The sequence below is a fragment of the Alternaria metachromatica genome (genome assembly GCF_023757995.1).
Source record: "Alternaria metachromatica strain BMP 0045 chromosome Unknown scaffold_8, whole genome shotgun sequence".
Lineage (NCBI taxonomy): Eukaryota > Fungi > Ascomycota > Dothideomycetes > Pleosporales > Pleosporaceae > Alternaria > Alternaria metachromatica.
The window spans coordinates 253,539-269,071 of NW_026055499.1; the positions used below are offsets into that span (position 1 = coordinate 253,539).

Genomic DNA, 15,533 nt, shown 5'->3' on the forward strand with positions numbered 1-15,533 from the left:
GCTCGACATTGAAGCGCGACCATGGGCGACACCAGCATACTATTCCTTCTGCGCCTTGGTCTCCGGTATAAGTTGGGCCAGCCAGCTAACCAGCCAATCTCGTGGGCAAGGGTACGCGGCGCAGTCAGGCAGAAGTCCGAACTTCCGTGAGTCGAATTCGAGTTCACTCTGAGTCGTCCTCCTCTTCCTCTTGCATAATAGCTTCGCACTGCTCCCTAAGCTCCTGCACGCCAGCAACGCCCTTCCATTTATCCAATATCCTGCTAACCTCTTCCCACTCCTTCTCCGCCTTCTCGTCTTGATCCTGGTCTACCATATCCTGCAGCCGCCGTGGTGTATCCAGAACCCATCTCACAGTATCCTGCTGTCTCCGCTTCTTGTCTACGTCTGACTTATCTTTGTCGTCCTGCTCGACCCGTATGCTTATGCCCAGTCCCTGTTCTTTGGACTGGTGGCTGTCCTGTAACGAGGATGATAAGGATGCGGCTGTCTCGGCGATGTGGGAGATGGCAGGGCCGAGGGTGTGGGTTGTGGGGGCGAGGGGGTCCATGTTTCCGCGCATGCGTCGGATGGTGCTTGTTGCGGAGAGGAGTTTGGAGTAGTTGTCGTAGACGAGAGACTTGCGGTCGCTGTCTAGATTCCTGATCTCTGTTTCAATGTAAGCACTCCAGATATTCGCTTATATGCGTCGAGTGACTGCTTACGAGACACCAAATCTGCTTCGACCTTCAATACGCCTTTCAGTCCCTCTTTGGCAAGTAATGCCTCTACAAAGGCTTCTGCGTTGAAATCCGCAGCATCGAGCTCTGTGAGCGTCTCGTCTTCTTCCGGCCCCAACTGTGTTCTCGAAGATTCTTCGGATATTCTAGCATCTGGCGTGGCGTCGCGGGGCGCGTTCTTGAGGCCGTAGAATTCACGAAGGGCAGCGCGGTTTCGGCGTGCGGCTGGGGGTGGGCGATGCGATGAGCTGCTGTCGATTGAGGTACGAGTCAAGGAGGGGCTGCGGACCGAGGAACTGGCGCGTGGGGAGGCTATCGTCGACATGCCGTGGTACTGTTTGCTATTCTGTTGTCTGCTATGTTGTGAGGTTTAGTGGTTGGATTGCTGGAGCTTGAGCTCCATGTGAAGGGCCGAGGCCACCGTTGGGGAAAGAGCGCCCCACGTCATTCTACGCGTCGCGTCTCCCACATCGCGCCGTCTTATTCGCGAACAAGCAAAACCGCGCATCCTCAAGAAGGGTGCAAGTGATGACCGACATGGCAGCTAATCTCGCAGCCGAGCTAACACAGCACCTACATGCCCGCCATCTCTACCCTACCGCCGCCTGGCTGCAGGGCTTCCTCTCCACAACCCGGCCCAACACGCCGTTGCCCGCCGTCAAGCAGACAGCCCACTTCCGCCTACTAGCTACCGACATAACCGCGTCGCTCAGCCAGCCTGCAGGCTCCGTATTTCCCGACGATGTGCTAAAGGGTACTACAAAATCCCGCATCGTCCCTGGTCCAGTCGTCTGCCAGGTGCTCGACGTCGAAGATATAGGCCACTCGCGCTGGTCGCAGGTCGAATCTATCGAAGCGCAGGAGCGGGGCGAGATGACAAAAGGAAGGGAGATTGTGCGCGTTGTAGAGCAGGAGGATGAGGGCACTGCTGAAGCTGCGGCTCCTGTGCTGAGCAAAGGGCCATTCAAGCTGCTACTGCAAGATGCCAAAGGCCTCAAGATCTACGCCATGGAGCTAAGAGGCATAGATGGGCTCAATACCAACATGGCCATGGGCGTCAAACTCCTCCTGAAGAACTTTGACGTGAGGAGAGGCGTCGTCATGCTTGAGCCCGGCAATGTGCAAGTGCTAGGTGGAAAATTGGAGGCACTAGACAAGGCTTGGAAAGAGGGAAGAAAGGAAAGGCTCATGGCATCTGCCAGGGTGACGGGATAGGCTGAGGGTGCTGGTGTTGTATGTGCTGAACCACTACATAATTTTAACAAAGTATCTATGGGTTGTCGTTTTCCATCTCTTCTTAGATAGAGGCCTGCCGTATGGCAGCGAACGATCAAAACCGAGGCACTTTGTTATGTATCCTTCATGCTCTAATGAAAATAACACCAATTGCTACGTATCTGTTTAGAAGTAGTCTTGTTGATATCAAAGCGTTGGTCTCGATCTTACTAAGCGCTGTCATGCACTGCTCATGCGAATGTCGCGTCATAGAGAGATGTTGAGAAAGACGCGAACATCGGTCATCAGTAGTGGCGGCATCGCTGCTTACTGATGCATGAAGCTACTCGGCTATTTGCTTAAAATCATGACGGAAATATGAGAAGATATCATGCAAAGCTAGACATGATGTTCCCGGAATTGGCTCGGACTTGGGAGGCAGGCGCTGATACATGCGAGCCAGCGCGGTCGTCGTTTAGTGAGTGCTTTTCCGAAGTCTTGCGGACCGGAATTCTGCTAGGGGAGAGGATGGTGAAGTCGATATTCCCGCAAGTGTAATGGTATATGCCGCAATTGAGTCTAAATGAATATGCCTCATTCGAAGGTATACCCAAAGCGGTAACGTTGTAGCGAAGACCCGCGTCGACGTTAAGCTAAACATTGTGGAGGACAAAGCGTGGCTGAGCAAGCTTTGGTCTGCGTGAGGCGTACACGTTTGCAACGCGTTGCGAAGTGAGCTACTTACGCGGGGTTATAGTGATCGTAGACGTGTGGTGGCTGAGGCTGTTGGAAGCGCACGCTGGGGTTAGTACGTAGTCGACTCATACTCTCTCAGTCGACGCGGAGTCGCATTGCAGCATTGCGTTGCTATGGCACCGCAGCATGCATATATGCCACCGCCAGATTCGCGGCGTTGGCGGTCTCCTGATCAGCCTCGTACAGCTTCAGCGGTGAAGTCGACCCGACGGAAACGTGTCGAACCGAGTCGTACCTTGATTGGGCCCATGTAAACCGGACGACTCAAGGGCAGCAAAGGGCTGTGCGTATGTAGATGAAGGTAGACGGTAAACGCAATTCGGTATGCGTAGCGACGGCTGATAGCGCCACGAGATGCACTTTCCTCTTTCGGGATCGTTCGTCCTGGAAGCACGCCCTCACCGGAGCCGGAGTAGTGGAAAAGGGCGGAGCGGAGACGGATGCTATGAACGCACTGTTCACCGTTTTTTGTTTGTGCCTGACAATAAACGCACAGATGCCATAAACTCAATACCTTGGACAGTCGGGCTGTATGAGCGCAAAAGTAATCAAACTGTTCAGCCATCAGGCATGACGACGGTGCAAAGTTGCTGGTCGCAGATTGACTGCCTCGGAGCACGCAATAGCGACGCTCCAGAGAAGCGCATGATCGTGTCATCAAATTATACTGGTTCATGCAGGGTCGTTAGCGGGTTTGTCAGAGAGTATTTTTCAGCATCTCTGACAAAGCCAGCTTGATCTACCAATGGCGCAATTGATGCCCAGGGTGATTGGTACCCTGGGTCATTTCACGATGGTTTGCTTGGGCGCGGGGGTCAGACTGAGCGACAGGTCCGCGTGGCCCGCCCAGTCAGACATCCACGGGTCGCTTGTGACGACGCGGACGAAAGCTGTGAGGGAGCGAAAAGCCGATGTGCTAGGCAGCCGGAAAACCAAGGTCCCAAGGCGTCGGCCGAAGCGACGACTCTATACGACGGTACGAAGGGTGCCGGACGTCAGCCTGTGGCTGAACTGCTGTCGTGAGCCAAACCAACCTCGCGCAATGGAGGGATTGGTGACCCCTTAGGCGAGACGGTGGACACGTTTGACAGGCACAGATTCAGGGCTGACCGCTCTGCCTGTACAGAGGTCCGTGGCTTAGCCCTGACGACAGCGCATCCTGGAACCGCAGGCAGCCAGGCAGCGCAGCTTCGCCCAAGCACCCTCTAGCTCGAACAACGCACCGCGAGGATATTAGCAGGGGAAACGCGAAAAGCGAAGAGCCCAAAAAGAAAAAACCCTGACGGCGCGATGTGGGCGGACGATGAGTGATGCAATGCATCGTGGGTTAGTAAACGCCGACAAGAGCGAGACCCCGATTACCCAGCGCCGTGGCATGTGAGCATGGGCAGACTGTATATCCGCGCAACGTCCGGCGTCCGCTTCGTAACGCCCGTATGTGCATGCGGGCGAAAGTCTCTACGACCGACCGGGCTGTATCGTAAGCCGCGCTAGCACCCCTGCAGTCGTGCCCAGGTGTGAATCATAGTGTGTTAGCTCACCGCATCCGTCCTTGCTCGGCCAAGAGCGGTGGAAACATGCCAATAATTCCGAGCACCCGTTATCCATCCTCCATGCGCCAGCGAAACATAAGAAACACGCCTGTCCTCGCTTCAGATTCCATCATCATCAGCTCACACACCAGTCCACCACTCCTCGGCGAATTACAACATCACTCGACAATCAGAGTCGATCAACATTACATCACACATCTCGGAATCTAACTACGCTCGGATCACCTTCCCTCCATTGGCTGCTGCTTTAAGGTTTGTACCCTCGTTCTCGACAGTCATAAAACCAACCTGACTCACAATTTTTAGGCTCTCATATACTACTGCCTTATACACACCAAACATGCCTTCTTCATCACACCTCCGCATTCAAACTTCCTTCGAGCCCTTTACGGCTGAGACTACCCGCTCCCACTTCATCTCATCACCACCGCAAAAGAAGCAGAAGATGTCTCTCACCCAAACCTACTACATCGCTGCCTCTGCCCGCTCCAAGCTCGGCAAGGAGGCATGCAGGGCCGACCACAACCTCCGCCTTCTCGTTGGCCACGCAAACCTCCTCGACAGCCTTATGGTCGAACTCCAAGATGCCGAACGCCAGCAAGAGCAATGGTTCAACCAGACCATGGCCAAGGCCTCCAAGACTGAAGAGTCCCGACACATCCAATGGGCCGACAGCATCGCTGAGGAGGAAGAGGACGACGACTCGGAATCAGACTCCGAGTCCGAGAACGAGGACGACTTCGACATGATCGCACTCCCTCGCCGCATCGCTCAATCACCGGTTCAGATCAGCACAATGGAGGTGGACGAGGATGAGGACGACGAGGAGGAGTTCTACGACGACATGGAGGACGACTCAGAACTGGCTCTTACCCGGGTACCATCGCAATTACAATCACCACCCGAGCTCACCTACGAGGAAGAGTCCGACGACGAGTCTCCACCCACATCGCCCCCGCAAGCGTCCTTCAACTTCACCGAGAAGGAAGCCATGCTCACAACAACTTTCTACGACGCCAAACCACAATCAGAAAACATCGAAGACCATCCGCTATTCATGGACACCACCGCTCCGCTCATCTCAAGTTATTAGGCCAGCACACCACCATGTTCCGACCTTTTGATTTTTGATCCAGCGTTTTCAGCGAGCGAGTCCTTTACAGCATAGCGTAGCATTTTCGAGCATTATATCCTCTGTTTTCTTTTATTGGCATATACCGCAGGGCGGTCGGGATCTTCACGCAGGATCTCACGAACAACTCTACTCAGAAATTATTGGATGGATACGGGATAGGAGGATTTGGGATATTGGTCTCGAGCGGTTCGACGTCTCCCGAAGGCAGTGGTCGAGACTCCCGCCATAGCTAGAAATTTCAATGATGATCATTACACCCACAAAAACAATCTCCACGCTTTTCTCAGGTGATGCGCTGCTATCGCTACAGGCTGCATGCTAATCGAACCTTAGCAGGTCACAGGTACACTCCCCATGCATGACTGATGAACTGTCAACAGCACACGACACAGCAACAGACCCCACGCATTACAGTTTCCTGTCAACATGCCCAGTCACACATTTGGTGCTGGGAAATTCCTAGGGTTGACCGACTTTTGGCCAGTGCGTCAGACCCTGGCCCCTCGCATGCATCCCGCATAGGGCGGGCACTTCGCATCGCGGACGCGGCTGCTTTTCGCCGAGCGCGCCTTGCATGGCTGAGCGATCTGTCGTCGCAACGCTTGCCTGGTGAAAGTGCACTTCCGGTCAATCACCTTCGTGTCCCCGCATACACAGAGCAGGCGTTGCGAGCTTGATTGCGTACACCGATCGCACCGCCCCACGCACCGCCGAGTGACCATCTGCGTCTGCCTGGGAAGATCTGGTGTGTATGCAAGGCATGCAGCCGCAAGCAGCCGGGTCAACTCGGCGTTTGGTTCTGCCCACGTCCGAAAAGTGTGCGCAGGCAGACAGGCTGCTCGGGGTTTGAATGTATCCGATCGGACACAACAGGAGCTCGCGTACGACGGTCACGTTTGGTTCCGCTCGGGCGAAACGCGGACACATGAGCCAGACTCGAGCGGATCAGCTGGAAGCAGATTATCCGTTGCACGCAGATATGCATCCTCTATTCGCACTCGCATCTTGACGCACTTGACAGCTGTAGGATGAGCGGTCTATGGCAATCTGTTGCGAAACCCACTCGTCGAGGGCTTCTGGACCGCAAAAGCTTTGATCTGAGCAAGGTCTCCCGTCTCCACACTGTCAGAAGTTGAAGACGGAAGTTACAGCGTCGATCTCTCCTTTTCCCCACGCTCCACTGCTGTCGCGGCGATACCGGCACTGACCCTCCACGATGCTCGTCTCGAAACGCTACCATGGCACGAGAGATGATCAAATCTCATATCAGACTCGGTACCAAACATCGAGTCAAAACATGTCCATGCCCGCAATCTCGAGGTTTCAACATCTCGTTTCGACATGGCGGTGGACGAAACGATTCATACAGCTAATCTTCTCATAGCCATCGTCGATTTTGCTTTTACTAGAGACGGACTGCCTCAGTCACACCCGCTAGCTGATGCTGCGCTGTGGTTCGCGAGGCCTAGTGAAACAGGTACGAATCTAGCTTGCGCGTAGCCCGCTCTACGCAATCCGCTTGAATGAAGCGAAACCCTGTTTCCAAGTTACGGAGGTTTCTTGCGATAACGTGTCATCTCGAACATTGCTGAGCTGGCATGCCAACTCAACTCCTTGGATGTTTCTGGGCCGCGTCGTGCCTAGCAACGCCTCACGTCCCAAACATGCTGCCCTGTTCCTGAACGTTCTCCCATCCAGGGAAGTCGGGGCTCAAACAGGGAAATGGGGCGCGCCTTAGGCAGCCACGATCTGACGATCTGATCATCCACGCCAACATCGTCCGCGGTTACGCCGTGGTGGCTGCGCAACCAAGTAACACAATACTGTCACTGAAACCTACCTTGGTAGCTATCATCAACAGTGTCGCTGATGTCATGCGCACGACCTGGACCCCATACAACTTGGACCCTATGCTGTGTGCATCTCACTCAGCACGATATGCTGGTCATCGTTTGACAATGGTGACAGAACGGTGAGTGAGTGAGGCTTTAGATGATCGTCAATAGTTCACCAATAAGAGTGAACCATGCTGCGATGTTGATCATCCGGGGCGGAGCGGACGTATGTAGAAAGCCGGCGATAAGATAAGATAGATTGAGCCACATCATCAGCCACGTGCATGATTTCGCGAGCGGTAGTCACCTCCGTATTTCCCCCTCTCCCACGAGTTGCGATAACCGTTGCTCTTCTTCCGAGGTTGCTTGCATCATCAATCCCAAATCGAGTTCTGGACTCATCCGCTTCGATAAGCTGGTTCACATGATGACGCTGTCAACGGTCAGGGCGGAACCAGGGTCTATGACATAGTCATGTCAAGCCGGACTCCTCGGACGCGCTCTCCTCGCGCGCCGGGGAGCGGAATCTTATCTTTCCATCTCGACGGATCGACGGCCTTACCGGATACAGTACACAGCATGCCGATCATCCTCGTCACGACAGCAACGGCTTCCGCGCGTTGCCAAGCACTCCGTCGTACTTCGTATCTTTGTCCCAGATTGCAAACGCAAACCTCTCTCACACAATTTCGAGATTTCGAAACAGAGTCTTCAACGGCCAAGTTGCCCGTCGGCTAACGCTTCCCTTCTCAGCGCACGCAACGTATCCAGAAGCGGACGTACGTCCGGATCCGCTCGAGAACCTCGCGCCGACCCGCACCGAGGCAGCACATGTTGTGCAGGAAGCTTCTAGCAGCTAGCACGGAACAAAAGAGCCCTGGAGTCGTTTGGGCAAACTCAACGGCCACAGGAAGAAAATTTGACGGAAAGAAATGCCATGGCAGATGGCGACTACCATCCAGGTACATCCCAGCTCCCGAGGTCAACGCGTTCCCCTCATACCAGCACGTGTTCTGTGAGTTTGCCCATGGAGAATTTTCTGCCTAGTATGCCCGGTACACCAGCACCAGTGGACAAGGAAATTCTTACACAAATCTACGAAGATCCACGAAGGAAAACTTTTTTTCGTGTGTGCGAGTACCGAAACCTGCACTTAGCGTACTGTGTAGGTGTCACGCCATGGTCGGGGCTAGCACCTCGGGAGGCTGGTACCTGGATGTTAGTCTCGTCCGAGCCTCGGGTGGTGTACACCGCATCATCGTGACATTTCTGCGTTGGTGTTGAGGCGCGTGCATGCCGTGGTGTGGGTCGGTCTGCGGTAGCATGTGCCGCGGCAATGCAAAGGTAAGTAGGTAGTACGCGCACAATACGCTTGGGGAAATTTGGATACGCAGCCCGGTTTCCCGTTACTGCTGTAAAGCGGCGCGGGATTCAGGGTCTTGCAGAAGTTTCTTCTAGCAGCTTATTCATACTTTCGTATTCTTCTCGAATGGTCGGTAGTATGGTGTGGTACGCTTCGGCTTTACCGACATGAAGCCACTGTGGCGCCTTGATCAGGATAAGGCGTTGTTGAGGTCAAGCTCAGCTAGTCTTCACGGCAAACACCGTTTTCAGGAGACTATTTCGAGCTGAAGAGTGAAGATTAGCATTGCCTGCTTGGAGAATAGTCTTCCAACCTGCTTTTGAGCCAATTTCTAGCGGAATCGAATGTTTCAGGTACGCGCAGGTTCCGGGAACATATTTGATATGATGGAAGTTATGAACCAACGCTGCCAATTTGATCACTATATCTTGTTTATCTGGCATAAAGTTGAAGACTATATTGCCCTACGAATACCTCTCTTTCTGACACATGCTGCGTTAACCGGTCTGCTAATAGATCATGCGCATACTGTATGATGCCTATATATATAGTCTTATAAAGGCTAGCAGTGGCTCATGAACAATCTGATTCAGGTTATCTGGAAATCGGTATGCAGTGAAGACGAAGTCTTGGGCAAGACCGACGTTGTCACTTGTACAGCGGGCCTTCTCACCACACCTGTGCACCTACCGGATAGAATAACGATGGTAGGATTTGATGCTAGTGTACAATGATTTCGTGACAGCACACATATTCGAAATTGTGTTCTCGAGATATTGGTCAGACGATGGGCTTGCACTTTTAGTATGCTAATTTACAGCGACGTACATTAGGCAGAGAAGAATGGTCTTGGCCTAGAACACTCGCACATCAAGACATGCGTATGCGATGACATGTTGAAACACAAACTCCGCAATTGTTGTCACGAAGCGAAGTGATTGTGATCAGATATGTGGCTCAGGTGGCGCGTCAAGCATTTTCAAAGAAGCCGCAGCATGGCTTCGCAATATCATCTCTGAAACAGTATTTTATTGCAACTGATAAGAAACTAGCTACGACACGAAGAAACAGTACAATGATATCTCCGGCTCCAGCTTGTCAGAGGAAAAGAAGGTAACAAGCTTGCCCCTATACCCCATTTCGAGCGCGTGGAATAACAACGTGGGTGAGCTATGTAGGTCTTGGATGCTAAACTCAAGACACTAAAATGGTATACAAGTCTTCTTCCGTCGAAGTAAATACAATCGATGCATCAATCAATCACGCCCACTTATCCCATGGTGCCGGTTCCCGTCTATTCATGAGTCTCCGAAATTCGTAGTCTATCCTGGCCTGAGTCATCCCCGGTGGTTCAGGGCGATCGTCGTATAAATCGCTCTCAGACATATCGTCCCATGTACGAAGGCATCTTTCGCATCCGCATTCGCTGCCGTTGCTGTAGTTTCTGCAATACAGGTCGTCGCTTTCATGACTCCATTCTTCTTCGCTGCCGGTGTGTTCTTCGTCTTCTTCTTCGTCGTCTTCTTCATCTTCTTCAGAGTCTGATTCTTCAGTGGCGTCGCTTCCCGAGTCATGTTCATCGGTGTCCTCTTGTATACAGGACATCATTAGCCTTCCCGGTTTCATCAGCCTTCCCACCTGGCCCATGAGGAATGTAGTATTCCATTCCATCCTCGCATACCCATTACCCAAGAACCATATTTTCAGATCGCTCCCAGTGTACCTTAGGCTCACGATCACGGGGTCTAAGCTTGCATATTCTGGTCTCTCAAAGGGATAACTCGTAGCTATACCAGGTGAGGCGCTTTGCTTCATCCAGAATTGATCCACCACCATTTGCTGCTTTGTGGTCTTCAAACCCGGTGCTTTTTTCTGGAATACGAGCATTCGTTCATCCTCGGGATTAATCCAGCAGTGGTCCGGGCCAATGTATTGCTCCCAATACTCGCGGCAGGCTACGTGCCATTTCGTGTTGCCAAGGCTCCCAATGGGTATCTGCTCGCCGGCCTCCAGACGTGGGGTGACCTGCTCCAGCCATTTGTCTACCTCCGCTTCGAGTTGTATGTCTTCTTCCAGGATCTTTGTCTTGAACGCATCGTGTGCTCTGTCGTCGTGGGGAGATGTACAGAGCTGTAAATATTGTTGATCGCGCACCCTGCCACTCGTATGTCTTGATGGATCCTTGATGGGGAGGTTGAAATCTTTGAAATGCAAAGTATTGGTACGCTTGTCAGTGGCTGCTGTTGTGCCATGTTGGTCGTCGTGTGGCCGCTTCCTCTTTAGGCGCCCAGGGTCGTTCGCAGGCTTGCAGGAGGACGTTAAGTGAGGCTCTGTCATATCTGGAGAGCGGACGGAAGAGATGGTAGTTTGAGTGAATGAGTGTTTGATGATGGTCTGCGAGCCATAGATAGCTTGTCTTGAAGCTTGGACGACGTTCCTGACCGCTAATTAGTCAGTACAGAATAGCCGATAACAGTAACCCTCGGAGCGACAACACAGACAACCAACACAACACATTTGATAGTTTGCCTATCGCGCCGACAATATTAAATGGGCTTCAGTATGGGTGCTCATGCCAAACAGAATGTGTACAACGGATTACTAGCACACAACAACGTCGCTATCACCTTGCACATAAAGGCACACAGTCACAACGCACAACTAAATATTGGAGGCGTATTCTAACAACGAATTGGAAAATATCTACGTGCACACTAGTACTGGAAATGTGTAGCAATACAGCCCATCCTACCACTCAACTCGATCTTTTTTGAAGTATTGCTTAACAAGCAAGAGTCTACAAGGAACTCTCACCCTCCTTCAGCGAGGTAGATTCATCAACCTTCTTCTCTTCAGTGGAAACACCGACGGGCTTGTCCTGAGATTGCTTTTGTTCTAAAGGTGCACCCTTCACATCAGCGTCGTTGTCTAGGTCCGGACCAGAACCAGGGAAGGCACCAGGCGCATCGGTAGAGCCGGGTGCAGTCTTGGAGACCAAGGGTTCTTCTGGCGAGAGGGCGGCTGATACCTTGGAAGCGACGGATCCAAACGCTTCCGACACTTGAGAAGTGGCCTGCTCGAGAGTCGATGGGACTTTGTCCTTACCCGCTTCGGTCGCGGAAGCAGGTTCACTCCCCTCCTTTGACGTAGTCGGTGCAAGCTCGGGCTCTTTTGGCTCTGCTGCAACATTCCGATCCGCTTCACCCTCAGTGAGAGTAGGTTCGGCTGGCTTGATCGAAGCACTGAGTGACTGCTGAATCTGGGCTGCCATCTTCGCAGCAGGCACCTCGAGATTACCATCCTGTCCAAAACTCCAGACGTGTGTCACAGGACCGAAGCTCAACGACTGCCTTGGTACAGCAACTTCAGCAGTAACAGTAGCGGCAGCAGCGGGTGACGGAGATGCAGCAGGCTTCCTCCGTTGCGGACCCTTGGCCCTACCCTTGCGAGCATCTGGAAGTGGTGCTGTTTCTCTTTGCGCCTCTTCTTCTTCCTCGGGTTCACGGACCTTAGGCGGTGGATGAGGGCCAACTCCAAGTTTGCTGTTGAGGTCTTTCAGGAAACCAGCCTGGAGGGCCGCAATCTTCGAGCCAGCAGGTCGGGCGGGAACGGGCGGTTTCGCCTTCGTCTGGGGAGAGTCGTTCTCGCCAGTCTGCGAGTCGACAGTTGGAACCTTCTCCGCAGAGCCAGTAGATGGCTTGCTTGGGCGTGCAGGTATCTGTGGCTTCGGTCGGTCTGGGATAATGGGTGCTTTCTTGTCATCGGCAGATGGTTCCCTCTTGGCTGGTCGTGCTGGAATACTGGGGCGAGCCGGCACCGGGGGCTTTTGGTCGATTGGGGAGTCGTCGGCATACTCATTCGTATCCTCCATCTGAGGTGTGCTAACAGTAGTCTCGTATAATCCGTGGGATGGCGCATCCTCCCAAATATCTTGACTTGGGAAGCGTTGCTGCATTCCAGGGCGGCCCATGGTCTCGTCACGTACTTTTCCGAGGACCTTGTTGTCTGCGGCGAACTGTCTAGTGTGGTCGGGGAGGAAAGACTTCTGGTCTTCCTTGTTGATCTGAGTCTTACGCTGCTCCTCGGTGTTCGGGTCTTCAAAGACCTTCGCAGGACTCACGCTATCGTTACCACCAGCAGTCTTTGGCTCTTCTGGCTCTTGAGGAGTATCCACAGTAGTTTCGAGCTGTAAGCTGCCAGGGGTATCCTCCCAGACATCTTGACTAGGGAAGTGGTGTCGGGCGACACTGGGACGCTTGAGCTTGTCGACCTGAGATTTGGGCTTCTTGGTGTCCTCCTCATCCTCCGGAAACAGGGGCTCATACTCCTTGTGCGACTCTAGTGGAGTACTGCCACGATCGTATTGTGCTGGGCTGGGAATCACACGTTGCTGCTGCGTGCTGTTGTTACGACTCGAGCTCCTGCTGTGCGTGCGCGGCTTTGTGACATATTGCGGATTGCCATCTTCATTGAGCGTGTATTCGTTGCCATGGCGCTCCATTTCAGGCGATACAGCAGGCTGTCTCCATTCGGCGTCTGGGTGTTTCTTCAGCTCATCGGAAGCTAGAATGGGCGTGCCATATCCGCGCTCAGTAACCCATCCACCTTTCTCAGCTGTGTTTCCGCCCTCCGGGCCAAGGTCTTCGGTTGGTGGGTCGTAGCCTCCGCCGTGAACCTTGCTGGAGCGATGCGCAGGAGGGTCGATGTGGATGACCTCGCCTTTGTCATTGACCTCTTGGCCAGCTTCGTTACGTAGGGGTGAGTCGACGTAGCCGCCCTTGATCGAAGCAGGGCGACCCGATGATTGTGGTCGAGGAGAGGCCATGCGCGAAGCATATTCCTCTGTGGCCCTGTAGCCAATCTGTTCGTCAGGTGTACTGACTGCATCCCGACTCGTGCCTGTAAAGCATGATCAGCAACAGCTGATGAATAATGACGCTGCAATCAACTTACCCATTCCAACATCCTGAGCCCTAGTGTGTACCAGCTTGTCGAGGTTATCGGCACGCCAGTGGTAATCCTTCCTGTTCTCCTGGATGTGAGGCCCGTACTCGCCGGCCTTCTCGCGCTTCAGATCGTCCGGGTGCTTTTCGTACCACTTTTGCTCAAAGTCGTCTGTTGAGATCTTGCCGTGGCCGTGCATGCCGTAGCTGCCAGGAGGGCCATGGAAGATTTCACGGCCACTCTTGGTGCGCCCGTGATGGCGACCACCGGCCTTCTGGTGGAAACCTATTCCTTGAGCTCCGGGCTGTTGCGCATAGGGCGAAGGGCTGGGTGCTTGAACGTCTCCAGCATTTCGGAACATGGGTACCTGAACACCAATTTCAGGAATGCCATGTTCGTCCTTGTCATTGTAGAGCGAGCTGGGGCGCGATCCAGCGGAAGATCCTGAACGTCCAGTCTTGGCCTGAGAGACCCTATCGTCGACGGACAGCTGCGAGCCGACGCCAGCAGCGAGCGCTGTCTGTGAATCGGTCCGCGTCACCGCCTGGATCCTACTTTTGGCAGTCGAGCTTGGGACCGAGGCTGTAGGAGCATGCAGAGGCAAGTCTCCTGCCACGTTCTTCATATGTTGTGGAGAGCCGCCCTGGTTCTCCGGTGTGAGAGTCTTTGACAGATCCTCGAAGCTGGCGTATTCATTGCCTTCTTCTCCGAGGGAGGGCATGGACACGCTCGGTGGGCGGGAGGGCAGATCGGTGCTAAGGCGACCGCCCTCTCTAGGCGGTCCACCATGTACGTAGGTCGGGTCGTTGAGCGGGGAGCGGGCGTATCTGTCTCCCGCGGGAGAGACGGAGCGTTCGACACCGCGCTTCGGGCGTGGAGGAATCTTGGGGACATCCATATGGGTACCCTGCGCAGGAGAAGAGCTGTTCTGGGCCCGCGCTGGGCGTGGAGGTATTGTTGGTGGAGCACTCATTGCTTCTGTGTCGGTTGCTCGGCGGGGATGTGGGGTGTAGGTGTGGTAGAAACTACAAGTCGTTCAATGTCAGTGACAGGTCCCGGCCATTGAATGATGGAGATGTGCAGCGCGAGCGAGCTGAGAAAAGTGCTCAGGTCTGGCTCGGGCAGTTTCCTGCACGTCAGGCCAATAAGCGCGGCTGCGACTTGAGAGCCCAATGATGCTGTACAAAGCGGATGTGCTGTACTGACCTCGGAATCCGCAATTGAAGTGGAGACTAGAAGTGAGGCTGGCAAGAGGGGCAGATAGCTTGGTCGGATACAGCCAAAATGGCGCAAATGAATCGGTCCTGGAGCTGGGACGGGGCACTTATGTAGCAGAGAGCTCCAGGGCCTGCGACCCGCATTATGGCGTATGGGCCTGCACGCGGCCATCATCGTCACCCCCACAACCTGCATAGGTACCTACCACACGTTGTTTGACTGCTTTCTTCCATGGTCCAGTAGTCGTTGCCACACATGCAATTGTTGTAGTGGAGATGTTTGACACGTCCACGTCCACTTCGCTGTTGACAGATGCATTGAATCCATGTCCCACTTGCTCGCTGACGCTATCCTAGATTGGGGACTATGCGACCGCATCAACGTGTTTCGCAGCCTGGGACTTCCAACATTGATCAAGAGTCGCACAAGTCAAATTGCAAAGCTCAGCACATCACATGTGCATTGTTTGACTTACATCCATCAGCTGCGCTTGGTGTGGCAGGGTGGCAGGATCTTCAACGCCTCGCAAGCTCCGGCACGCTAGCGTTCCCCGCGCCGAATAAGTGTGGTTCCTGGCGAGATTCTGGCAGCCAGTTATCGTCATCCTAAAAGCGAGCAGATGCCAGGCCAAGTTTGGCGTTTCCGCTGTCGTGGTCTGACACTGCTTGTGCTTGTCACAGCTTTTCTAGCAGCGATAGAATCGCATTCGAATGGTTGCTGAGCAGACAAGTGCTGCACCCTACAGAATGTACGCTTGAGATAATGACACCCATAGCTTCTAGAACATCGTCATAG

The 15,533-nt window shown here is 53.6% G+C and overlaps 5 protein-coding genes across 5 annotated transcripts; 2 read left to right on the top strand and 3 right to left on the bottom strand.

Annotated features, from left to right (window-relative positions):
* Positions 1-163: 163 nt before the first annotated feature.
* Positions 164-1,044, bottom strand: J4E83_004518 (uncharacterized protein; the record flags this gene model as incomplete). The annotated part of the gene is made up of 2 exons (XM_049331446.1): positions 164-648; positions 705-1,044. 2 exons carry the CDS (start codon positions 1,042-1,044, stop codon positions 164-166), a joined length of 825 nt encoding a protein of 274 aa, XP_049189220.1.
* A 203-nt stretch (positions 1,045-1,247) lies between these two features.
* On the top strand, positions 1,248-1,934 carry J4E83_004519 (uncharacterized protein; the record flags this gene model as incomplete). Its single annotated transcript, XM_049331447.1, has 1 exon — positions 1,248-1,934. The coding sequence occupies one exon, from the start codon at positions 1,248-1,250 to the stop codon at positions 1,932-1,934; it is 687 nt and encodes a 228-aa protein (XP_049189221.1).
* A 2,649-nt stretch (positions 1,935-4,583) lies between these two features.
* J4E83_004520 (uncharacterized protein) lies at positions 4,584-5,336 on the top strand (the record flags this gene model as incomplete). The annotated part of the gene is made up of 1 exon (XM_049331448.1): positions 4,584-5,336. One exon carries the CDS (start codon positions 4,584-4,586, stop codon positions 5,334-5,336), a length of 753 nt encoding a protein of 250 aa, XP_049189222.1.
* Positions 5,337-9,836: 4,500 nt separating this feature from the next.
* Positions 9,837-10,913, bottom strand: J4E83_004521 (uncharacterized protein; the record flags this gene model as incomplete). Its single annotated transcript, XM_049331449.1, has 1 exon — positions 9,837-10,913. The coding sequence occupies one exon, from the start codon at positions 10,911-10,913 to the stop codon at positions 9,837-9,839; it is 1,077 nt and encodes a 358-aa protein (XP_049189223.1).
* A 460-nt stretch (positions 10,914-11,373) lies between these two features.
* On the bottom strand, positions 11,374-14,493 carry J4E83_004522 (uncharacterized protein; the record flags this gene model as incomplete). Its single annotated transcript, XM_049331450.1, has 2 exons — positions 11,374-13,475; positions 13,530-14,493. 2 exons carry the CDS (start codon positions 14,491-14,493, stop codon positions 11,374-11,376), a joined length of 3,066 nt encoding a protein of 1,021 aa, XP_049189224.1.
* Between the last annotated feature and the right edge of the window lie 1,040 nt (positions 14,494-15,533).